General features: G+C 40.3%; 2 protein-coding genes and 1 long non-coding RNA gene across 37 annotated transcripts in view; 1 reads left to right on the forward strand and 2 right to left on the reverse strand.

Annotated features, from left to right (window-relative positions):
- Window positions 1-8,954, reverse strand: part of FUBP1 (far upstream element binding protein 1) — a 37,690-nt gene extending 28,736 nt beyond the window's left edge. For all 26 annotated transcript variants that reach the window (XR_004727002.3, XR_013520213.1, XR_013520212.1 and 23 more), the window contains exons 1-2: window positions 8,759-8,954; window positions 138-228 (exon numbers count right to left, since the gene is read on the reverse strand). Coding sequence is in view for 10 of the 26 variants with exons in the window: in XM_078332282.1 (XP_078188408.1) it covers window positions 138-228; window positions 8,759-8,878 (211 nt within the window). In the remaining 16 variants the exon portion in view is untranslated. The remainder of the gene's footprint in view (window positions 1-137; window positions 229-8,758) is intronic.
- On the reverse strand, window positions 1,832-2,630 carry LOC144577032 (uncharacterized). Its single transcript, XR_013520214.1, has 2 exons — window positions 2,393-2,630; window positions 1,832-1,904 (listed from the first exon to the last, which is right to left on the reverse strand). It is a non-coding gene; the product is annotated as an uncharacterized LOC144577032 (long non-coding RNA).
- A 96-nt stretch (window positions 8,955-9,050) lies between the features above and the next one.
- The window catches only part of DNAJB4 (DnaJ heat shock protein family (Hsp40) member B4), a 44,957-nt gene continuing 27,961 nt past the window's right edge, over window positions 9,051-26,046 (forward strand). For 4 of the 10 annotated variants that reach the window (XM_078332292.1, XM_078332294.1, XM_054236445.2 and 1 more), the window contains exon 1: window positions 9,051-9,168. The gene's annotated coding sequence lies outside the window, so the exon portion shown is untranslated. Of the gene's footprint in view, window positions 9,494-10,107; window positions 10,190-26,046 lie in introns of all 10 variants that reach the window. The other 6 variants (XM_054236442.2, XM_054236448.2, XM_054236444.2 and 3 more) reach the window with 2 other exon arrangements.

Consider the following 26,046-nt stretch of genomic DNA (forward strand, 5'->3'; position numbering starts at 1 on the left):
TAGGCCAATATACACCTTACAATTTTAAGAACATTATGATAAAAGTAATGTCTCAATAAAATAATAGAAAAATACTGATAATCACTTCAACTGAACACTCTGAAAAACAATTTAAAATGCCTACAAGTACAACTTACCTCCATCTTCTAAGGGCCTTTTTTGTCCCCCATAACCATAGTCATTTGAATTCAGTGATGTCCCAGCATCACCTCCAATTTTTGCTGCAATCTAAAAAGACAAAAAAAAAAAAAAAAAAAAAAAAACACAAAAAAACCCCCCACAAACTATTACATACTATTCGTTACTAAATTTCCTTCACTTCCTAATATATATGTGAAATACTTAGTATCACATAAGAGAATTTACTTGACAAATTAAAATTACAGCTCATTTTACTGCTACCATAAATACTTCAGGCAGTTAACATAATAATCATGTGATGAAGCTTCTGATAGATCCCTATAGGAAGTAACAAAGAAACAATCAATTAGGTATCCTTAAGAGAGAGCAAACTGATTTAAAGAAAATCTAGATCCTATCTGGCTCTCTCTCTCATGACATTTCAAAAGATGTGTGTAAACACAGATAATGTGTACACTTTGTGGGACTCAAAGGCTAGTAAGATAGCCACTAGCCATATGTGGTTACTAAGTACTTGAAATGTGACTAGTCTGAAATGACACGTGCTTTAAGAGTAAAATTACTGAATGTTGAAAATCTGGAACCATGTAAATCATCTCAAAATTTTTATATTAAACACATGCCAAGAGGGTAATATTTTCTATATGTTGAGTTAAACAAAACATGTGGCTCTATTGGACAATGTTTTTCTAAGGATATATGCAGGAGTCTGATGAGCTCAAGTCTTAAAACCTCAGCTGTGAAACCATAAAGATTTTTTTTTTTTTTTTGGAGATGGAGTCTTGCTCTGTTGCCCAAGCTGGAGTGCAGTGGCATGATCTCAACTCACTGAAACCTCCGCCTCCTGGATTCAAGCAATTCTCCCGTCTCAGCCTTCCCAGAAGCTGGGAATATCGGTGCCCACCATCATGCCCAGCTAATTTTTGTATTTTTAGTAGAGACAGGGTTTCACTATATTGGCCAGGCTGCTGGTTTGGAACTCCCAACCTTGTGATCTGCCTGCCTCAGTCTCCCAATGTGCTGCGATTATAGCATGAGCCACCCCGCCTGGCCTCTCTTAGAAGATTTTTAACTTTTACAGTAGGGCAAGTAATTTCTTGTACCTGATTGAACAAATGTAAGGAATATCCAGCTTTGCTGGCATGGTGGCTCACGCCTGTCATCTTAGTACTTTGGGAGGTAGATGTGGGTAGATGGCTTGAGCTCAGGAGTTCAAGAGCAACCCATCTCTACTAAATACAAAAATTAGCCGGTGTGATGGTACATACCCATAGTTCCAGCCACTCAGGAGGCTGAGGCATGAGAATCACTTGAACCCAGGAGGTGGAGGTTTCAGTGAGCCGAGGTCACACCACTGCACTCCAGCTTGGGTGACAGAGCAAGACTGCTTAAAAACACACCTACACATACCCACATCCACTTGGCTGCAAGTCACAAGCAGGGAACAACCAGAAGATATTTACTGAATTTTTCTACAAAAGGAGAACTGGAGTGGTTCCCCTTTCCATGGGGAATCATGGAGAGGTTCTGCAACATCGCTGAATGGTCAGCAATAGGCCAAGCTCTACACTATAATGCTGTACATTCATCATTGAAGATGTGTGATGGACTCATGAGAAGTTATTACATATTTCTTTCAATTTTGAGTATATTTAAAATCTTCCAAGGAAAATATTAAAGAAAACCTAACTTTTGGTGACTGGGATTTCCCAAAGAGATCCTGGTACGGATAACTGCTTCAAGTTTCTATCATCATCAGATAACTGGAGAGGATAAAATTAGAATTAAGTGTTTAAGTCATAAATTCAACATGGATCACTTAAGTCTAATTGTGTATCAGTTCCCATATGCCAACTGTATTTCCTAGGACTCCTATAGTTCCCTTTTCCCCATCTAAAAATGCAAACACCTATCACAAAGTATATTAGGATGAAGTATCTGATTGCTTGATTTAAAAAAAGGTACACTTCTTGGCCAAGCACAGTGGCTCATGCCAATAATCTCAGTACTCTGGGAGGCTGAGGTGGGTAGACCACCTGAGGTCAGGTGCCTGACCAACATAGCAAAACCCTGTCTCTACTAAAAATACAAAAACACCAGCTGGACATGGTGGGGCATGCTGGTAATCCCAGCTACTGGGGATTCAGGTGGGAGAATTGCTTGAACACAGGAGGTGGAGGCTGCAGTGAGCCTTTAACTCCAAGAAACTTCTATACAGAGAAGACGAAGACACTTATTTATACATCCTTACCCACTGAATAGTTCAAAAATGATCCAAATGAAAAAAGTTGAGGCTGGTCACAGTGGCTCATGCCTGTAATCCCAGCACTTAGGGAGGCTGAAGCGGGTGGATCACCTGAGGTCAGGAGTGAAACCTCGTCTCTACTAAAAATACAAAAAAAAAATTAGCTGGGCATGGAAGGCGTGCCCATAATCCCATCTACTCAGGAGGCTGAGGCAGCAGACTCACTTTAATCTGGGAGGCAGAGATTGCAGTGAGCAGACTTCACTGCATTCCAGCCTGGGTGACAGATCGAGACTCTGTTTCAACAAACATAAAAGTTAACACTTAGTTAACTCTAAAGAACCAGTAACACCATTTCAAAAATTGAGAACTGTTACAAAGACATGAAAACTTTTAATAAAAATACCAATAAAGGAGCCCAGCCCAGTGGCACCTGCAGTCCCAGCTACTTCAGAAGCTGAGGCAGGAGAGAACTGGTTGAGGCCAGGAAGTTCAATGCTAATACAGTAGACTCCATCTCTTAAAAATAAAAAAAAAATTGAAAAAACAAAACGAACTGCAGATTTGATCAATTTTCTAAGATCAATATGATTACAAGGAGAATTTAAGAAAAATAATTCCTAAAAAACAACCTCCAACTATAGTCAACTCCTTTTTCAGAGTACCAGAATTCAACATATTCAATTTTTATTAGACAATTATCAAGTGTGGGAAACTTTTAATTATTATTATTTTTTTTTTTGAGACAGAGTCTATGTTGCCCAGGCTGGAGTGCAGTGGCACGATCTAGGCTCACCGCAACATCTACCCTGCTGAGTTCAAGCAATACTTCTGCCTCAGCCTCCCGAGTAGTTGGAATTACAGGCACACACCACCATGCCTGGCTAATTTTTGTATTTTTAGTAGAGACAGGGTTTTACCATATTGGCCAGGCTGGGCTTGAACTCCTGACCTCAAGTGATCAGCCCACCTTGGCCTCCCAAAGTGCTAGGATTACAGGTGTGAGCCACCGTGCCCAGCTACTTTATTTTAGTTTACAAAAATAATTCAAGCTTTCCATCTGGACCATTCTCTACTTCTTGAATGAGTTAAGTTACTTTTCCTGCTTTCACTGTTTTAGCATTCCTCACCTCTATTGAGTAAGTCAAGAAATGAGAAATCCAAGAATTTGGGAGTTGAAAAGAAATTTGGGAGACGTAGCAGTCTCTATCTTGTTTTTGTTCTCTGTTGTTTCAGTTAACTACGGTATAGTACAATCAGATATTCTGAGGTTGGGGAAGAGTCCCCTCATTCACATAACTTATTACAGCATATTGGTCTAATTTTTAAAAACTTGCCCTTCTTGTTAATAATGGAGTGTATTGTTGTAGTTGTTCTATTTGATTTTTTAAATTAAAATTTTGAGACAGGGTCAGACTGTTACCCAAGGCTGTAGTACAACGGCACAATCATGGCTCACTTATGCAACTACCTAAAGGACTCAACACTGTCAACATTGTAGACTTGACCTCCCAAGTTCAAGCAATTCTCCCACTTCAGCCTCCTGGGGAGCTGGTACTACAGGCACGCACCACCATGTCTGGCTAATTTTTTTGTATTTTTTTACAGAAACAGGGTTTCACTATGTTGTCTAGGGTGGTCTCAGACTCCTGTGCTCAAGCGATCCTCCTAACTCAGCTATCTTAGTTAAAGTTAAGTGTTAAGATTACCAGCATGAACCACTATGACCAGCCTTGTTCCATTTTATTATTATCATTAATACTGTGTCTAATTTAGAATTTAAGCTTTATATATATGTATGTATAGGAAAAAAAATTATCATGTGTACATACAGAATTCGTTACTATCTATGGTTTCAGATATTCACTGAGGGTCTTGGAATGTATCAGCCGAGGTTAAGAACAGACTATTGGCCTGGCGCGGTGGCTCAAGCCTGTAATCAATCCCAGCACTTTGGGAGGCTGAGGTGGGTGGATCACGAGGTCAAGAGATCGAGACCATCCTGGTCAACATGTTGAAACCCCGTCTCTACTAAAAATATAAAAAATTAGCTGGGCGTGGTGGCGTGTGCCTGTAATCCCAGCTACTCGGGAGGTTGAGGCAGGAGAATTGCCTGAACCCAGGAGGCGGCGGTTGTGGTGAGCTGAGATCGTGCCATTGCACTCCAGCCTGGGTAACGAGTGAAACTCCATCTCAAAAAAAAAAAAAAAAAAAGAACAGATTATTGTAGTTTACTTAATTATCTTCTCAGAATCAGAAAATCTCTAAAATCAGGTGGTATGACCAACTATAGACCCTTAGGATTTGGTTCCAGAAACCCTGCAAATACCAAAATCCACAGATGCCCAAGTTCCTTATATAAAATGGTGCAGTATCTGCATAACCTACGCAGATCCTTAGGTATACTTTAAGTCATCTCTAGATTACTTACAATACCTGATACAACATACACAGTTGTTGTACTGTTTATATTTGTATTACTTGTATTGCTGGACTGTTATTCCATTTTTCTAATATTTTTGATCCATGGTTGGCTGAATTTGCAGATGCAGAGCCCACAGATACAGAGGGCTGACTTGTATTTTCATTCATCAAAAATGTGTATTGATTTAGTTCAGTAAATGTTGAGTACCTACTACAGGCAAGGTCCTGATGGAGTTAGTTCCCATACACCAGACATGCAAAGAAATGTGGACACTAGAAATATTACCATACCATGATTATCACAACCAAGCCTTGCTATCCTGTCACAAAAAAGAATCATGCTCAAATGCTAGTTTTCACTGAAGAAACTAATGGTAATTAAAAAAAAAAACTCTATTCTATATTTTCATTTCATTAAAACAACATTGTGCAGCCTGAATCACTTTTATAATTGTCAGAGAAGAGACTGCAAGAATGATCAAATACATAATGACTAATTTATAGCTGTCTAGAGGGGAAGGGATGAGGGTTAACAGTCTTGCTTAGCTACTCATCTAGTCTCTGATTCATTTCTACCTTCCTATAACCTCAAGGAAAAAAACCAAGTAAATACATTTTAATTTCCCCATGTTCTAGAGACAGAAGTTGCTATTAATACCACTGCCAAAGACCTAATCAAACAATCACAATCCCTGGAGTTACAGCTTGAAATATACAAAAATAAATTTCTGAAGTGCACAGGCTGGACACTCTGAACTAAAGCAGCAATCTGGTGCCCCTGTGTTGAATTTAGCTCAGAATATCACAAAAATATGAAAATTTCACATGAAAATAAGCTAGGAAAAAAAAAATTGGTAACTAAATGACCATATGTCAACAACCAACTAGAGTTAACACTACTGGCATTACCAGATACGGACCAGGAATCATAATCACTTGTCCTGCTTTTATGAATAACAAAACTGTCCAGCTAAAAATACCAATGGCATCCTCAACTGGTACAGCCTTGAAGCTCCTTGAGAGCAGGCAACTGTTCTCATATCTCTTCCTTCCTTCCACAAAAAAAAAAAAAGAAGCCACAAAACAAAACAAAACAAAACAAAAAAACAGCAAAGTACTCTAGACAAAGAAAACAAACTTAAGGTTAGTTGATAATTTTGGAAACTTAAGTCAATATTCTTAAACACACAAGAAAAAGTAGTTCAGATATTAACCTAACTTGTTTCTTTTGTCTAAGTATGCTTCTGTATATTCCATAAATTATATCATCAGACTAACAGCTAAAACTGACATTTAGAGACATCATCAAATGTAATGGGTAATTCTAGTCAAAAGCTAAAGTTAGGAATCTCAGATTTAAGCACATTTCTATAAAGAAAGAAATCATTACAGCAAAGATATCAGGACAACTGATGTCTTGGCATGTAACACAAGAAATTTCAGTTTGATGACAATTTCTATACTTAAAAAAATCGAAAGCAAGAAATTATGGCTTAGCCTAATAATAAAATCCAATTTTTCTTTTTCGAGACAGGGCCTCGCTCTATTGATCAGGCTTGAGTGCAGTAGGGTGATCTCCACTCACTGCAACCTCTACCTCCCAGCTTGAAGCAATTCATGTGCCTGCCTCTGAGGTAGCTGGGATTACCGGCGCAGGCCACCAAGCCCGGATACTTTTTGTATTTTTTGTAGAGATGGGATTTCACCATGTTGGCCAGTCTGGTCTTAAACTCCTAAATTCAAGTGATCTGCCTGTGTCAGCCTTCCAAAGTGTTAAGATTATAGGCATGAGCTACTGTACCCGGCATGAAATCCAATTTTTAATTAAAGCACTGCAACCCAAGGTGTTCCGTATCTGGATCCACCAGTACCTCTCCTGGCCTTGTTTCATGTCCTCCCATCCCGCACTATCTTCCAGTGACTTCACTCCTGTGTTCTTGTCTTTCCCCCAAATCCTCATACTTCCGTACATCCTGCTTCTTTTCTCTACTGGCCAAACTTTTTCATTCATTCTATAATCCCTTGATCAAATATCACCCCTTTACTTAAGAAGTTGGGCATCCCTTTCCAACCTGTGTCCCATACAAGGTGCCTGCCTCATGGTAGAAACTCTATAAACACTTATAAAACAAGCAAATGAATTAAATGTTCATCTTTTGTCTGCTATCGTTAAAGTATTAACCAAATAATCCTGTTAATCTGCACTTGGTCAAGGAACTATATCATAGCCTCTCAGTAGGAACCAATTCACTCATTAAACCAAAAAAACAAGGCTGGGCGCAGTGTTTCACGCCTGTAATCCCTACACTTTGGGAGGCTGAGGTGGGTGGAGGTCAGGGGTTCGAGACCAGCCTGGCCAGTATTGTGAAACCCCATCTTTACTTTAAAAAAAAAAAAAAATTAGCCAGGCATGGTGGTGCGCGTCTGTAATCCCAGTTACTGGGTAAGCTGAGGCAGGAGAATCACTTGAACCTGGGAGGTGGAGGTTGCAATGAGTTGAGATGGTGCCACTGCACTGCAGCCTGGGTGACAAAGCGAGACTCCATCTCAAAACAAAAAAACACAAACAGCAGCAACAACACACAGACACAACTTCAGTATCTACCTACAGTGTGCGACACAAATTAATCCAACGTGCTGGTTCTAGTAAAATAGCTGGTTCCAGTAAATAAAATAGTTCCCTAAGTCTTCCAAACCAATCTCATAAAACCCGCTGACAGTTTGTCAGTTATATAAATCCTTCTGCTAGTCTAAACATGTTCAGAATTTCTTAAATTACGTGGGAAAAAAACCTGCAGAATATTAATGTTGACCTTTTGTTGATCATCCTTAATATTTCTGACATAAACAATACAGGTATATATTTATAATGTGTTTACATTAGATGTGCTACATTACAACGGATTTTATGAATTCTGATTTTGACTCAATGTTCCTTTAATTGTACCGGAAGGTAAAAAGTTAACTCCTAATGCAATCAAAACACACCACAAAACTGATTTCTAATTACCATTAGCTTAACACTAATTAAAAATGTCCAGCACCTAGTACAATACGCACAGTGTCAGAGAGAATAGGATTCTTTTGCTTACATGCAAATCCATATCAACACCACACATTTTGAAATTTTAAATATATCAGGGGAATATCCAAAAACGTAAAGTTCAAGTTAAGAAACCTTTCATTTTCCTAGAATACACGCACTATTTTAACAGTTTTCGTCTGGGAAAAGTGGTGCCTTCAGGGCAAATGTACGCACTACGTAATACAAAGAGGTCTGGTCAGTTTACGACTCTGAACAGAGAGGCAGATTCAAATTGAAACCTCCGGTATAATAGGCCTGAGGCCATTTTGAGAAATAAGGGGGGCGGACTGGTAGAATAGACTGACACGTAAATCCCGCCCTGAGGAAGACTGCTTTCAAGTCCCTTCCTTGTAAGGTGTGAAGGTGAATGGTACCTAAAGCGGCTTTAATTGCGAGAGGGAACAGAAATGAACTGTAAAGGCTACTTTAGTGACAGATCCCTTCCCTGGCTATGGCTCCAGGAAACAGACCCTAGTTCTTTCCCAAACTCATTACCAGAACCTTTCACTAAATGGTATGAAACTACCTACGCTTTATTCCCTAGAAGAGAATATGCATCTCGAGGAAACGAGGAGGCTAAGCTAGCTCACGGGAGAAACGCGAGTGCCGCAAAAGCGGGAGAAAGACTTAAGGCCTTCTTTGCGTAGCACGGGTCGGGGTTCTAACTGGATTAGACACTAAAAACACAAAACTGAGTTCTGGTCTCTAATCAATATTACCAACATGGGGAAACGTGTCTTTTCACATTTCAGCCCGGAAGGACACCTCTTTCCTCTTCCTCTTGCGCTGAGCGTTCGCGGCCTACTCAGTCAGCGGCCAATTACCATGAGCTTTCGGGATCCCGCCGCGCGGTCCGCACTTACCTGCCGGGCTCTCTGCAGTGCATCTTTGAAAGCGTCGTTAACTCCCCCACCACCACCGCCGCCACCACCGCCACCAGCTGAGCCAGAAGAGGGTGGAGGCACTGTTGAATAGTCCGCCATGGTTGCACTATAGGAGCCGCTGCGGCTTGTTCACAGACTTCCTCTCAGCTACCAGCTAAGAAAGAAAGAAAATGGCGGCCGTTGAAGCTCTATCACATTCTTGCGCGACCATCGTGTCGTAAAGGGGCGGAGACTGAAGAAAGGAAATCTCGCGATGTTTCCGAGGCAACGCGCTAGTCTGAGGCTAGGGCTGAGAAAGAAGGACCGGAACAGAGACGTCGCGAGAATTAAGTTTAAAATTTCGCGAGAATAGAGTTTCTTTTGGCGCCTCCTTTCCGCGTGATCTTGGGGTGAGGCTGGGTAATTGTTCCTGCAGGGTGGTGGGTGACGGTGGCGCGTTGACTGCGACTGGGTTAGGTGGTGGGAAGCCTGAAGAAAAGATTGTTTCTTACCGGTAGCCGCCTCAGGGAGGTAGTGCGGTATAATTTTCCGCCATGGGTCATTCTCGTTGACCGCGGGGAAGGGCGTAACAACGACGGGCGTGACGTCGACGCAGCAGTGTCACGAGAGCGCTGCCGCCCGAAGGGCGCCAGGAGAAGCGCGTCCAGGATGCCGCGCGGTGATGCTTCCGAAACCGTCTGCACTGCCTAGCGGGAACCGAGCATGATTTTCAGGGTAGTAAAGTGTCCCTGTATTTTACTTCCAGACTGTCAGATTTTTGAGTTTTATCCCAAGGGGAGGGTTGGTGAATTCAAACTGGAAGCTTGTTAGTTCTTGACCATATTTTAAGTTTTTGTTTAAAATAATGTGGATGTGGCTCTAACAATATGACTGTCGTTTTCCTTTTTTAAAATTTTTTGAGACGGAGTCTTGCACTTTCGGGCTGGAGTGCAGCGGCGCCATCTCAGCTCACTGTAACCTCCGCCTGTCGGGTTCAAGCGATTCTCCTGCCTCAGCCTCCCAAGTAGCTGGGATTACAGGCTCCCGCCACCACGCCCAGCTAATTTTTTGTGTGTTTTTTTATTATTATTATTTAGCAAGAGACTGGGTTTCACTATGTTGGCCAGGGTGGTCTCAAACCCCTGAGCTTGTGATCCGCCCGCCTCGGCCTCCCAAAGGGCTGGGATTAGAGGCGTCAGCCACCGTGCTCAGCCGACTGCCCTTTTCTTTATCCAAAAACGTGATTGTTCCCAAAGTTCAGTGTTAGTCAGATTTAGTAACTTAGTATTTGTACGTGTCCATGGCCATTGTTACTAAGGTCTCTTAAGAACAAAAAATTGATTTTTTAGCTTTTTAGGCATAGTTTCTCCCACCCCAACCTGTGAGTACTCAACTGTAACATAATGTTCTGAATTGTCATCACAGGACTAGGTATGTAGGTGTGTGTGTATGTATGTATATATATAAATTGGCATTTTCTCTTATGTACTTGTGTTACCAAGAAATTTTAGACATTTCTTCAGACCTTCTTCAACATATCGTGGCATGTAATTTACTGTGTTAATAGTAATAGTTCCAGGAATCGTTAGGATACATTAGAAGTGTTACTCTGTTTATCATTGAGTATATCACAGTGACTCTTTTTCCCAGAGTTATTTCTATTTAAATAACAAAGAATGAGATAAAATGAACTTTCTCAACTTTGTGGCATTTTGTCTTTGGTTAGGTCTAAGAAAAATACTTTTCCAGCAACTCTTAAGATTAATTGTGAGAAATACATGCTGCATTCTTCCTGAAAACCTGAAAGTAATGTGTTCACTTGCTCAGGCACCAAAATAGCAGTTAATATGCAAGTAGATAGACATGAGCCATAATTTACCTTTAATCAGGTTTTCATGCCTTGTCGTATCCGTTTATAGTTCTGATCATCTCTTTCAGTATTTGTGGCCATCCCTTTAAATTGTGGTGGGATTTGCATTTGAAAAATCAGTGCACGTATTGGACTACAGGTTTAACCATATTATATAGAAAAACAGTAAAAGCAGTGTTGGGTGTGCAGCTAGGTAGATATTTTCCAGTTGTGTTTTGAGAATGTCTTGATTTTTTTCATATTTTATTAGACAATACAATCAGACCTTCTGATCAATCTAATTTACCAGAGTGCTGTAATTTACCTTCAAAACAAATTTCTGTATATTACAATTTAGTTATCACTCAATGTTGAAAATAAGGACCTCATTTTTTTTTTTTTGGAGACTCGCTTTGTTGCCCAGGTTGGAGTACAGTGGCATGATCTTGGCTCACTGAAACCTCTGCCTCCTAGGTTCAAGGGATTCTTGCGTCTCAGGCTCTGGAGCAGTTGGGATTATAGGTGTGTGCCACCATGCCTGACTAATTTTTGTTTTGTTTTGAGACAGAGTCTTGCCCTGTTGCCCAGGCAGGAGTACAGTGGTGCAATCTTGGCTCACTGCAACCTCCACCTCCCAGGTTCAAGTGATTATCCTGCTTCAGCCTCCGTAGTAGCTGGGATTACAGGTGCCCACCACCACGCCCAGCTGATTTTCAGATTTTTAGTGGAGATGAGGTTTCATCATGTTGGCCAGGCTCGTCTTGAACTCCTGACATCAGGTGTCTACCTGCCTCAGCCTCCCAAAGTGCTGGGATTACAGGTGTGAGCCACCACAACTAGCTTTTTTTTTTTTTTTTTTTTTTTTTAAGTAGAGACAGGGTTTCCCTATGTTGGCCCGGCTGGTCTTGAACTCTTCTCAAGTGATCCTCCTGCCTTGGCCTTCCAAAGTCTGGGATTACAGGCGTGAGCCCCTACGCCTGGCCGGGACCTCCATTTCTCTCTTTTTTTTGTTTTAGATTCTCTTGGGCGTATGGGTATTCTATAATGATAACCCGTTGGAATTAGTCTAGACCAAAAGGCATTTCTCAAGCTTAGCACTATTTACCTCAAATGACGTATCTCTGAGCTCTTCAAATATCAGAAAAGTGCTGTGAAAATAGAGATTATTATTATTAAAATATTTAATCCTCTGGTATTTCGTGATTAGAAACGAATAATCCACATCTTCCACTTAGGTAAATTTTTTGTAATAAACTGCTACATTCAAATCTTAGTTTTGGTAAAACTTGATATTCTGCAACAGCAACTGTATTGTGGGAAAATATTAGCTAATTATTTGGCTAAATATGTGTTACTTCTGAGTTCACAAAATCTTGTGATTAGCCATGGCAAAGTAAAATCTTAGCCGTTTGTACTTCGCTGGTTACTGTAGCTAGTTGTTCCCCAGGCTGGTCTTGAACTTCTGGGCTCAAGCGATTCTCCTGCCTTGGCCTCCCAAAGTGCTGGGATTACAGGCTGATTCACCATGCCCAGCCAGGATAACTTTTCATTGTTAATTTTTTTTTTTTTCTTTTTTTTTTTTTTGGGATGTAGTTGCTGTTGCCCAGGCTGGAGTGCAGTGGCACGATCTCAGCTCACTGCACCCTCCGCCTCACGGGCACCTGCCATCATGCCCAGCTAATTTTTTTTTTTTTTTTTGAGATGGAGTCTTGTTCTGTCACCCAAGCTGGAGTGCAATGACACGATCTTGGCTTACTGCAACCTCCACCTCCCAGGTTCAAGCAGTTCTCCTGCCTCAGCTTCCCAAGTAGCCGGGACTACAGGCACGTGCCACCATGCCCGGCTAATTTTTGCATTTTTAGTAGAGATGAGGTTTCACCGTGTTAGCCAGGACGGTCTTGAGCTCCTGACCTTGTGATACACCCACCTTGGCCTCCCATAGTGCTGGGATTACAGGTGTGAGCCACCGAGCCCGGCCTTAATTTTTGTATTTTTAGTAGAGATGGGATTTTGCCACGTTGGCCAGGCTGGTCTCGAACTCCTGACCTCAGGTGATCTGCCCGCCTCGGCCTCCCAAAGTGCTGGGATTACAGGCGTGAGCCACGGAGCCTGGCCTTAATTTTTGTATTTTTAGTAGAGACAGGGTTTTGCCATGTTGGCCAGGCTGATCTCGAACTCCTGACCTCAGGTGATCTGCCCGCCTTGGCCTCCCAAAGTGCTAGGATTACAGGGGTGGGCCTCCATGCCCAGCCAAACCTGTTGTATTTTTACAGTGTTTTTTTGTTTCCCTTTTAGAAGCTGCTTAGTTTAAGAAGCTCCTGAGTTACCAGATACGTTTTCTCTGATTTGGATGTAAAATTTGATAGTATTTTCTAAATGAAGGATTGTTAGAGGACTGAAGATTATTAGGATATTGCTCATGTCCATTGATTTCCCCTAAATCCAGCCTTTTAACATCCTTGTCATTTCTACCTCTTCACAGTCTCTAGGTCTTTGCACATACCTTTTTGTGAGGAACACACATCTGATCCCTTCCATTTTACTGTTGCCTGGGATGTCCCTGTTTTTTCTAGAAAGCCTATTTAAAACTCTAACTTAGAGATCTAATTTGTTCTCGTGTACCATATTATGGTAATTATACTATGATTTACTGTTTGTTTGGAATTCCCACTAGATTCACGGTCCATAACAGTAAGGGTTATCTGTATGTTTTTGTTTTCACTTTATAGCACACTGTAAAACAGAGTTATAGCTAATAATAGCTAATGGTATTTAATGGGCACTGTTCTAAGGGCTTTACACTTAGAACTTAGTGTATTAATTCATTTATTCTCATAATTGGCTTTATGATATAGGTGCTGTTAATATCTCTGTTTTGCTGAGGTATAGATATGTTAACTAACTTACTCAGGGTCACATATTAGTGTTAGAGCTGCAGTTGAACTCAGGCAGCCTGACTTGAAAGAATGGAACTGTCTATAGACAGGTAGGCGAGGTGTGGTGGCTCACGCCTGTAATCCTAGCTGAAGTGGGTGGAACACTTAAGGTCAGGAGTTAAAGACCAGCTTGGCCAACATGGTGAAACGGGGGTCTCTACTAAAAATACAAAAAAATTAGCAGGACGTGGTGGTATCATGTCTGTAGTCCCAACTCTGGAGGCTGAGGCAGGAAAATCACTTGAACCTGGGAGGTGGAGGTTGCAGTGAGCTGAGATCATTCCACTGCACTTCAGCTTGGGTGATAGAGTGAGACTGTCTCAAAAAAAAAAAAAAAGACAGTTAATGAGATGTATCTGTTTATAATTTCTAGTGTATGGTTCATAACTTAGTATTTTCATTTGAATTTTTAAATTATTTGCATTAGTTTTTGTCAAGACTTAAGCCAAAATTCTTCATGGGAAGGCAGCTCTTTATGTAAGGCAAAAATAGATTTAACTTAAAAATATGAAGAATCACATGTTGTATAACATGATACAAACTTGTTTTTTTGTACTGCTAATTGCTTTGGATAGGTTAATATGCCTAACATAATGCTTTATGGTAGTGTGTGTATACACATCTCTATATAAACACATATATATTTGACGATGACTGACAACTAGTGTTATTTTTCAGATACATTATTCAGGGGGTTTATGTGCAGCATCTATGACAGTGTTTATCCTATTTGTTTATATTGGATTCCTCTACAAAATAGCCCATCTGCCAAAAGGAGCATATCATAAAGACGTTTTAGATTATACTGTTATGGAAATCTGAATAAAATTCTTGATAGCTTAATCTTTTGGAATAATTAATGCTTGAGACAGGTGTTCTTTGTGAAAATATGATAAATAATCTCTGCTTTTTAGGACTTCTTCAATGAAGCTGGGAGGAATATTTAAGGGGTTGCTAAGGTGTCATTCCCAACATTTCAGTGTTCTTTAAATCTAATAAGAGAATAAACATCTTTACTGAATTTTACCAAAGGCCTCTTTGATTATTAATGGAGTATTTGTTTGGTTACTCCTCATATTCATTGGCAGGATCTGTCTTGACTAGGATCATGGGAGATATAACATCCTCATAGGATATATGGGAAATAGATTACCAGTTTTTAGAGAAAAGTTTAGAGCCCTCCACCTCTGCTTGTAAGACATAACACTTGCAGCTTCCCATTACTTTGGGTATTAATGTTAGGTTGGAAGTCTGGGACTCTTCATAGCCATCTTGGACTATGAAACAGAAGTAGAAAATATAAAAAAAAAAAAAAAAAAGGAAAGTTTCGGACTCCTGGCTGGGCACAGTGGCTCACGCTTGTAATCCCAGCACTTTGGGAGGCTGAGGCGGGCAGATCACAAGATCAGGAGATCGAGACCAGTCTGGCCAACATGGTGAAACGCCATCTCTATTAAAAATACAAAAATTAGCCAGGCATGGTGGCGGGCGGCTGTAATCCCAGCTACTCGTTGTTGAGACAGGAGAATTGCTTGAACAGGGAGGCAGAGGTGAGATCACGCCACTGCACTCCAGCCTGGGTGACAATGAGACTCTGTCTCAAGAAAAATAAAGTTTGGGACTCCTGAAAGCATCTATCTTAAATAACTGGCTTTATCATCCAGTTCTTAAGTTGAGTTTGGCTTATTCCATAGCATACACTACAGTAATTTATAATAAAGCTGCTGTATATAAATATGCACTAATATAATTGTAATTTACTGTAAATTGATCTTATACCTTAATGTTTCCAAACTTGTGTCAGTATAACTACCTACAAAACTTAACATTTTGCATGTTGAAAAACAATGTCTAAAATTCATGTATTTAGTGTTCGTATTCTCCCTTTATTTTGTGGTCAAGCATTGTTACTTTTTCTATTGGATCATATATTTCGATAATCAGTTCTTCTTTTACATTTGTCATTTCCATTAACCTTTAGCTAAATAAAAAAATCCAGATTTAAAAGTTTGTTTTTGTTTCATGAAACTCAACCTGACTAACCAGTTGCAATGACCTTTTACTTATTCAGTGGTTATCCAAATCAGCTACAGAGAGCTTTTTAAAAATATGAGCCAAGAGCAGTGGCTCATGCCTGTAATCCCAGCACTTTGGGAGGCCAAGGTGGGCGATCAGGAGGTCAAGACTTCAAGACCATCATGGCCAATATGGTGAAACCCCATCTCTAAACTTAGCCGGGCATGGTGGCACGTGCCTGTAGTCCTAGCTACTTGGGAGGCTGAGGCAGAAGAATCACTTGAACCCAGGAGGTGAAAGTTGCAGTGAGCTGAGATTGTGTCACTGCACTGCAACCTGGGCGACAGAGCGAGACTCCGTCTCAGAAAATAAATACATAGACCAGGCTTAGTGGCTCATGCCTGTAATCCCAGCACTTTGGGAGGCCGAGGCAGGGAGATCACCTGAGGTCGGGAGTTCGAGACCAGCCTGACCAACTGGAGAGACCCTGTCTCTGCTAAAAATACAAAATGTGGCAGGCATGGTGGCACATGCCTGTAATCCCAGCTACTCAGGAGGCTGAGGCAGGAGAATTGCTTGAACCTGGGAGGCAGAGGTTGTGGTAAGCCAAGATAGTGCCATTGCACTCCAGCCTGGGCAACAAGAGTGAAACTCCATTTCAAAATAAATAATAAGTAATAAGAATAAAAATAAGAAAGGTGGGGCCTCATGCCTGTAATCCCAGCACTTTGGGAAGTCAAGGAGGGCAGATCACCTGAGGTCAGTCAAGACCAGCCTGGCCAACATGGTAAAACCTCATCACTACTAAAAATTTAAAAATTATCTGGATGTGATGACAGACACCTGTAATCCTAGCTACTCTGGAGGCGGAGACAGGAGAATTGCTTGAACCCAGGAGGCGGAGGTTGCAGTGAGCCGAGATCGTGCCACTGCACTCCAGCCTGGGCAACATCGAGACTATCTCGGAAAAAGAAAAAAAGGTTAGCCCTAATTCTTACTCCCAGAAACTGATTTAATTGGTCTATATTTGAATCTGGAAAAGCTTCCTGGGTTAATCCTAAAGTGCAGATACATTGAGAACCACTGAAATACACAAGTATACAAGTTCTGGCAGACTTTTGCTTTTTAGTGACTTGCACTTTGTTTTTAGTTATGGGTATATAGTCAAGTGAATTCAGATTCTAGAAACATCTTTTTTTAAACTGTTGAAATAATTAAATGGGAAGTGAGGTACCTCTAGTGCCCTGTGTTCCTGCATAAGCAAACCAAAACCTAACTCAATGTAAACTTAACTAGTCAGAAACTGCCAATTAACCTTTAACTAGGGACTTTTCACTGGAATGGTCCAAATTAGGCTGTTCCACTTTAATGTTTTTTTTTTTTTTTTGTCTTGTTTCTGCATTCAGCCTATGAAAGTGCTTCCTATCCTGTCACCCCTGAGCCATTGAACTACTTTCAGTTGGGAGCTCTCCTAGTCACGAGCCAATTCAAAGTTTTTCTTTTAACAGGACTCTTAACTCCAACTTTTTGCTAGCTAGACTAAGGTAGTGTTTCTTAACAAGTGTTTTTTAGAAATGCAGATACCTGAGCCCTACCTTTACCTACTGAATCATGTTTTGGGGAATCTGTATTTCTTTTTCTTTTTTTTTTTTTGCTTGAGACGGTCTGTCACCCAGGCTGGAATGCAGTGGCGCTATCTCGGCTCACTGCAACCTCTGCCTCCCGGGTTCAAGCGACTCTCCTGCCTCAGCCTTGTAAATAGCTGGGACTACAGGTGCCTGGCTAATTTTTGTATTTTTAGTAGTGACAGTGTTTCACCTTGTTGGTCAGGCTGCTGTTGAACTACTTACCTTATGATCCACTTGCCAGAGCCTCCCAAAGGGCTGGAACTACAGGCGTGAGCCCCTGCGCCGGCTTTTTTTTTTGGAAAGCAAGCATCATAGTTGATTCTTATATTCATCGAAATTGGAAAACTACCCTTTTACACAAAACATAATTAATGTTTGAGGAATTAAGCTGAATTAAATTTTGTTTCCCTGGCTAGATTGTAGTAAATATTATGAGTACAGAAATCTTTCCCTTTTCTCTTCCTCTGTATTAAAGAGCTGGTCAAAAACTGGATCTTATGCTTTGGTTTGCCCAGTATGTTTTTATGTTGGTAAAAGTTTAATAAATACCGAGTTGAATTCTTTACTTAACATTTTCCTAAAAAGGTAGAACTCAACAAATTGTTGAATATACGATTATGAATGTGAAGGGCCTTTGAGGCCAGATGGCACTGAAAGGTAGCTTCACACAAATTTTTCTTACAACATCATACTTGGAAAGACGGTGAAGATAATCTTGTCCATTTATTTCATTATATGTTGGAGAAAACTAACACAGATTGCTGAGTGCCTTCTATAAAGTGGCAAGATTAACTGCAAAGCCAAGACTAGATTCCTAATCCAGTGCTCTTTATTTCATGAAATATCTTCTATATGAAGCATCAATGTTTGGGTTGGAGGTTTTCTGCTTCTTAGGTATAAGAGGAAGAAGAATCTGTACAGAGCCAGGCATGGTGGCTCACACCTGTAATCCCAGCACTTTAGCTGAGGCGGGCTGATCACCTGAGGTCAGGAGTTCGAGACCAGCCTGACCAACATGGATAAACTCCCATCTCTATTAAAATACAAAATTAGCTGGGCGTGGTAGCACATGCCTGTAATCCCAGCTACTCCAGAGGCTGAGGTGGGAGAATCACTTGAACCTGGGAGGTGGAGGTTGCGGTGAGCTGAGATCCAGGGCAACAAGAGTAAAACTCCGTCTCAAAAAAAAAAAAAATATGTACAGACGTAAAAACATCTTAACTTTTATAATCAGGATATCTACTTTTACTGTCAGCATTTCCTTCTGAACATTGGTTATTGAAATATCAAGGATCTTTGCCAGTGAAATCCTTAAGTGGAAGTGTGTGGGTACGAGATATAAGACTCATTTGGTATAACAATTTTGTTGTTGTTTTTTAGTGGAACTTGGCTTCTCTGTTCTGACATTTCCATGTCTATTTATAGCAGTGATCTCTTTGGAATTTGCCTTCTGATTCCATTCGTTCTTTTATGTTGCTTCATATTAACTAATATTCTCACTTCATTTAAAAAAATAGTTGAAGGGACATGTACTTAGAAGAAAGAAGGAATTAAATTTTTTAGAATAAACATCTGGAGGAACTATTTTTCTATGATTTATCATAATCAATGTTTATGTTAGGTTATCTAATTGTGGCAATAATGCAAATACTGATTTTTCAAGCAAGAATGGTAGTTTAAAAAATTTTAAGTGCATATGAAACTTTAAGTAGACTCCTTTTATCCAGGACGAATGCTTTTAGGTTCTTAACCTTGCTCCTTAACTATGCACTTCGATATACATGAAGATCAAGAGGTTTTAGTTAGAGCCTTTAAGTGACAAATTGTCAACGGCAGTAGCTATCTTTACCTTTGAGATTAACATAATGCCTGGTATCTAGTAGGTGCTTATTAATCTGGGTATTGTTCTAAGTGCTAGTGATACAGTAGTAAGCAAAATAGACAAATATCTCACCCTCTTGTCTTGATCATTCTAGTGAGTGAAGGTGAAATGAAATCATGGATCACTTTGTGGAGACTTCACATTTGTTTTCAGACAGTTATTTCTGTCAGTCTAACCAATAGCCTGTAGTTTATTGAGCAATGGTTTGAAGCGTCAGAAGCCGAATGATCAGTTAGATCATTCATTCATTAAACATTTAATTTCCATTTCCTAGTGTATGTTAAATTATTTGAAACAAGCTCATGAATGTGAGTCATTGTCATCTCAATTGTCAGCCTGATTCTTGTGCTCTGTTTATATCTCTGGGTAAAGACTTCAAGCCTCTGGCCAGGTTACAGCCCAGGAACTTCAGGTTGCCTAACACAGAATCCCAAGTGCATAAAATAATGTGTGCCGTGTAATAAATTTTACTACATTAATCCTTGACTACTTGAAATGCAATTTCCTCACTATTTATGGCCACAGCCCGTATCTAGTCTTCATCCAGATAACTCAAACAATAAAAATCTTCAAGTCTGATAGTCTCCTTAAGACGACCTTTTGTAAGTTTGTTTCCTAATGTACTTCATCTGTTCCTCCAGTCTTTTGACACTTCTCTTTTGTTTCCATCTCTTACTTGCTGGCTTTACTTCTTTGCCAATCACTTCAATAATTGTCACCCCTTCCACTCCCCTTTGCCTTTTAGTTGTGTCCAGTCTTTAAATCCACAACTCTGAATCAGTTCAGATAGACTTTGGAGTCAGATGAGCGTTAAATCACCATTTGCTACTTCAGTGACTGTGCCAGATTCTTTAACCTTTTGTAAGTTTATTTACTCTTTGGTACCCTAAGCATTGTTTTGAAAATTAAATGAGATATTATATCCAGATACTTTTGACCACAAGTGAGGAAAACCCTTATTAAGTGGCTTAAAAATAAAAAATCCAGGGGTAGAGCATCTCTAAGGCTGATTGATTAGCTCAACAATTTATGAGGTATCCATGTTTTTTTCAACTTTGCACTCTATCATCCTCAGCTTCTTAACGCCCCTAATGATTACATAATGGTTGCCACAGTTCCAGGTGTCATGCAGTCATGATTATTAAATGGAAGGAGAAAGTTTTTGCTACCTACTCTCTACCCCATCCACAGTTGCTAAACTTACTAACCTTGTCTTGACCAGAGTTGAGTCACAGGCTTACTTTGTGTCATATTGGCTTAGAATAATTAGGGTTCATCTCAGGGGGCGAGGAAGAGGTCCTACTTTCCTAGTAATAGTTATTACTGCTGTTTTTGTGAATCCTAGGACTCAATTCATGTGGCCCTTTTCCCTATGGTTCTACTTATTTCCTTTAGTCTCATGGTTTTAAATATCACCTATATTCTTCCCAAATTTTTCTCTTCCGTCTGGACTGCTGTGAATACCAGACTCATATATCCAACTGCCTACTGGAATTTCCATGCATCTTATTTCATTTGTTTGTTTATTTTTTTTTTTTAGAGACAGGATCTCTGTTGCCCAAACTAAAGTGTGGTGGTGCAATCATAGCTCACTGCAGCCTTGAGCCCCTGGGCTCAAGTGATTCCTCTTGCCTCAGCCTCCTGAGCAGCTAGGACTACAGGCATGCATCAGCACACCAGGCTAATTTTTAAATTTTTTGTAGAGAAGGGTCTCACTATGTTGCCCTGGCTGGTCTCAACTGCTGGCCACGAGCAGTCCTCCTGCCTTGGCCTCTCAAAGTGCTGAGATTACCAGTTTGAGCCACTGTGCCTGGCCCCATGCATCTTTAATATGTCCAATATTGAACTCCCCAGTTTCTCCCTTCTCCCCTCTCTATTTTTATAAGTAGCAAGTCTGTTCTCTCAGTTTGCTGAAGTTGAAAAACCTTGGTGGTGTTACTGGTTTTTCCTCACATCCCCTGTCTGATTCACCAAGAAATCCTATTGACTTTACCTTTAAAATATATCTAGAAGTTTACCACTTCTGATCACCTCCACTGCTACATTATGGTCCAAACCAGCTGAACTGTGTGTGTGTGTGTGTGTGTGTGTGTGTGTGTGTGTATATGTAAATTATTTTTTCTTTTCACCCAGAGGCGGTGTGTTTGTCACTCAGGGTGGAGTACAGTGGTACAGTTAGAGCTGACTGTAACTTCAAACTCCTGTGCTCAAACAGTCCTCCTGCCTCAGCCTCCTGAGTAGCTAGGGTTATAGGCACGTGCCACCATATCTGGCTGACATTTTTTATATTTTTTTAAAGCGGGATCATTATATTGCCCAGGCTAGTCTGAAACTCCTGGCCTCAAGCTGTCCTCTTGCTTCAGTGTCCCAAAGTGCTGGGATTAAAGGTCTGAGCCGCTGTGCCCATCAGTTCTTGGTCTTCCACTCTTGACCACCATCATTCCCGCACCCTAAGAATCAAAGTGACTTGTCATTCTCCATAAAACTCTCCAATGGCATAATATCTTCCCTCAGAATACAAGTCAAAGACTGTAGTGGCCTACAAGGCTCTGTATTGCACCTGTTATTTCTCTGATCATCTTTCAACACCTTCACCATCTCTTATCATTATGACTCAGCCATCTTGCAGTTCCTCAAAGATGCCTTGCATTCCCTCAATTCTAGGCTTTGGTGTTTGATATTTCACTCTATCCAATAACTTCTACCATATACATACACAGCTTTCCTCCTTTCCTTTCGGATCATGGTGCAAACACCATTTTCTCTGAAATCATTTCTGGCCACCCCCATCTAAATTTTTAATCCTTTTATTTCCATTTTCTGCTTCATTTTTCTTAGCTTCTACCACATCTAACACAGCTTATAGTATTTAAATTTTTTTCATTATATCTCCCCCCACTGGAAGGTATTGAGAATGAGCCAGGGATTTTTGTTCATACTATATCCCTAGCACCTAGAAAGGTACCTTGGCATTTGAAAGATCCTTAATAAAAAATTTGTAAATAAATAGATGTTCATTCATTATGGTTTCTGGTTTCAGCTAGGTCCTTAGTAGGATTTAGTAATTGTTTCTGATCAGCTGCTTCTTTATTTTCCATAATTGCTATCCTGAACTACCACCATTCTTATCAAACACCTTACTTTACTCTGAATCCTTAGCATTGGGTGTTCCCCCACCCCTCTCTTTTTAAACAGGATTGATACTGTGTATGAACTTTTTGGTCTTCCTAGTCCTTTTACCTTTAAATTTATATATTTGTCATCTGTTTTCTTTTGATCTCAGAGCCCACCTCTAGTTTTTATTCAAGTCTCATCTACTTGTATTGGTATCAAATCTTACCTTCTTTGATATGTAATTTAAGCAATTATTTATTTTATCATATGTCTTATATGTTTTTAAATGTCGTTCTCTATAGTGTTTTCTTCTCTGGACTGTCTTAAAACATCCTTTATCCTTATTACAACTCTATCTCCTTTACTTCAGACAGCTTTTTAGAAATATTTAAATTTAGTGTTTCATTTTCATTTCCCTCTTAATGTTCAATTTGCTGCATTCTGGCTTTTGCTCTTATTGGTCACAATTCTCTCTACCTCATAGAATTGTGAGAGAATAAATGAGGATATATGTGTTTTTAAAATAATGCTTGCACATTGTTAATATTTTTTTTGAGTGCTTACCTGGATTAACTATTACTACTGAAACCAAAATCATTCTCACTCTTACAGATACTTTTCTATCATCTTTTTTTACTTTTCTATATCCTTCATGAAATAGTTTCTGTCTTTTGGCTTTTGGACACCAGTGGTGACAGGATGCTTTCAGCTCCAAATAAGAGAATCTGTTAAATCCAATGATAGGTAGTTCCAAGATTAATTTAGAGATGCAACACTATCAACTTAGGCTCTTACTGTTTTTGTATTCTGCCATTTTCACTGTGTCATAGATGTCTACCTTCAGGATTGTAAGATAGCCTCCAATTTTCATTATCTGAAGACAGGATGCTGTGCTGGGGTTTCTCCTGGGTAGATATCTCTTTATACGGAGGAAAATCCCCCAAACATTTCTCTTACATCTCATTTACTGGAACCATGTCACATGTCTGCTCTTATACAATCACTGGCAAAAGGAAATACGATTACTGTGATTGATTTATATCAATCTGAGTCATCCCCTAGGGACTGGGGGATGCTCTCACCTTCCTTGAGTTCATTACTCTATTTCTGGGAGAAAGATATGTTAACTAGAAAGAAGATATGAATGGTTCTTTTGGTATATAACCAGCAGTGTCTGCCATAACAGACACTCACGAGGTTGATCTCTGATCAACCTCTCTGTCTTTTTTATTGTCTCCTCTTGATTGATGTGCCCCTTAAATGCTGGTCTTCCCAAAGTTCTGTCTTTGATTCTTTTCAAAAATTGTTTCTTCTTCATGCTATAAAATATCACCTGTGGCCGGGCATGGTGGCTCAAGCCTGTAATCCCAGCACTTTGGGAGGCCAAGGTGGGCGGATCATGAGGTCAAGAGATCGAGACTATCCTGGCCAACATGGTGAAACCCCGTCTCTACTAAAAATACAAAAATTAGCTGGGCGTGGTGGCATGCGCCTGTAGTCCCAGCTACTTGGGAGGCTGAGGCAGGAGAATTACTTGAACCCGGGAGGCAGAGGTTGCAGCGAGCCGAGATTGTGCCACTGCACTCCAGCCTGGCGCCTGGCGACAGAGTGAAACTCTGTCTCAAAAAAAAAAAATTGCTTGCGTTAGGATCCTTTCTAAATATTTGTCTCCAACTATTATTTCTAAGCTCTAGATCAGAATGTCTCCTGGACATCTTCATCAACATTCAATTCAAACGAATATTGTTGTGCTGGGTTTTGGAGTGTCAAAAATTAAATTTACCTTACATTATCTTACATTTTAATGAGGTAGTTAGCCAGAGAAGTAACTAGGAATGCAGTCTTATGCAGCGAAACTTACCAACTATTGAAGTAGCATAGATGAAGGGATTAATAATAAGGTTACAGGGGCCGGGCACGGTGGCTCAAGCCTGTAATCCCAGCACTTTTGGAGGCTGAGGCAGGTGGATCACGAGGTCAAGAGATCGAGACCATCCTGATCAACATGGTGAAACCCCGTCTCTACTAAAAATACAAAAATTAGCTGGGCATGGTGGCGCGTGCCTGTAATCCCAGCTACTCAGGAGGCTGAGGCAGGAGAATTGCCTGAACCCAGGAGGCGGAGGTTGCGATGAGCCGAGATCGTGCCATTGCACTCCAGCCTGGGTAACGAGCGAAACTCTGTCTCAAAAAAAAATAATAATAATAATAATAATAATAAGGTTACAGGAATGTTCACAGTGAAAGTTGTCTTTCCCTTCAAAAGTACTCTTTATATTCTGTACTTTCATTAGTAGTACAACTGTACACACCTTTTTCAATCCAGAAATGGGCAGTCTGAAATTCTTCCTCTTTCCTATATCCAGCTGATGGGCAAATTATACAAATTCTATTTCTTACTACTTAATCCTATGTGTTGGTCTGTTTATATCATAGTCATCCTACTTTAGGTTCTTATTACTCATCTCTTTGTGATTCATTCATTCCGTAAAAGTTTATTGAACAGCAATATATTGTTAACGCCTTGTTGTAGAAATAAGAATAAAACAGAACCCTCCAGAGAGGTTACAATCCAGTGGATAAGGCGTAAACACACAGATGGTTATGTAAGGTGATATGTAATACAGTGGAGATATGGGGGAAAGTGTAGGAGCTCAAGGTCAGGGGAATCTAACCCAAATTTGGGCTTCATAGAAGCCCAGCTACAGGGTGAGTTTCAAAGCAGAAGTAAGCTAAGTGAAGGGCTCCTGGAGTAGGGAAGAAGGAAATACACCTGCACACATACCCCACTTGCTTTATATATAACAAATATCACTTCAAAGATATTAACTTTGGTGGCTGTGTACTTATTAATGTTACTGTTGCTCAAAAACAATTATTTAACTGATCATGGTTAATTCAGAAGATTCTCAGTAATGTATCATTATACAGTTGATTCTCATTATTTGTCAATTCTCTATGAATTTGCCTACTCACAAAACTTATTTATAACCCCAAAATCAGTACTTGAAGTGCTTTCAAGGTCATTTTTAAACATATGTATGTTCAGAGTGGCAAAAAATTTTAAGAACTATCTGAGCTATGCACAGTGGCTCACATCTGTAATTTCACCACCTTGGAAGGTTGAGGCAGAGGGATCGCTTGGGGCCAGGAGTTCAAGACCAGCCTGGGCAACATAGTGTGACCTGCCCACCCAACCATTTCCACACATAAAAGATGAACTAGCTGAGGTTGAACAAGTCAGTGCTCTGCCCTCATGTTTCAGCTCATACTTTAAACAAGTCTCCTTTTCATGGTCCATTTAGTGCCACAGTTTTTGTGCTTTGCATTTTTTTATTGGTGACTTTACTATTTAAAATGGCCTCTGCCGGGCGTGGTGGGCATGCCTGTAGTCCCAGCTACTCTGGAGGCTGAGGTGGGAGGATCGCTTGAGCCCAGGAGTTCTGGGCTGTAGTGTGCTATGCCGATTGGGTGTCCGCACTAAGTTCGGCATCAATATGGTGACCTCCCAGGAGTGGGGGACCACCAGGTTGCCTAAGGAGGAGTGAACTGGCCCAGGTGGGAAATGGAGCAGGTCAAAACTCCCGGGCTGATCAGTAGTTGGATCGCGCCTATAAATAGCCACTGCACTCCAGCCTGGGCAACATATCAAGACCCCGTCTCTAGATAAATAAATAAATAAATAAATAAATAAATAAATAGAATGGCCTCTAAGCATAGTGCTAAAATGCTGTCTAGTGTTCCTAAGCACAAGAAGGCTGTGATGTGCCTTACAGAGAAAATTCAAGTGTTAGGTAAGCTTCATTCAGGCATGAGTCATAGTTCTACTGGCTATGAGTTCAATGTCAGTGAGTCAACAATAT

The sequence above is a fragment of the Callithrix jacchus genome, chromosome 7 (assembly GCF_049354715.1).
Source record: "Callithrix jacchus isolate 240 chromosome 7, calJac240_pri, whole genome shotgun sequence".
Classification (NCBI taxonomy): Eukaryota; Metazoa; Chordata; class Mammalia; order Primates; family Cebidae; genus Callithrix; species Callithrix jacchus.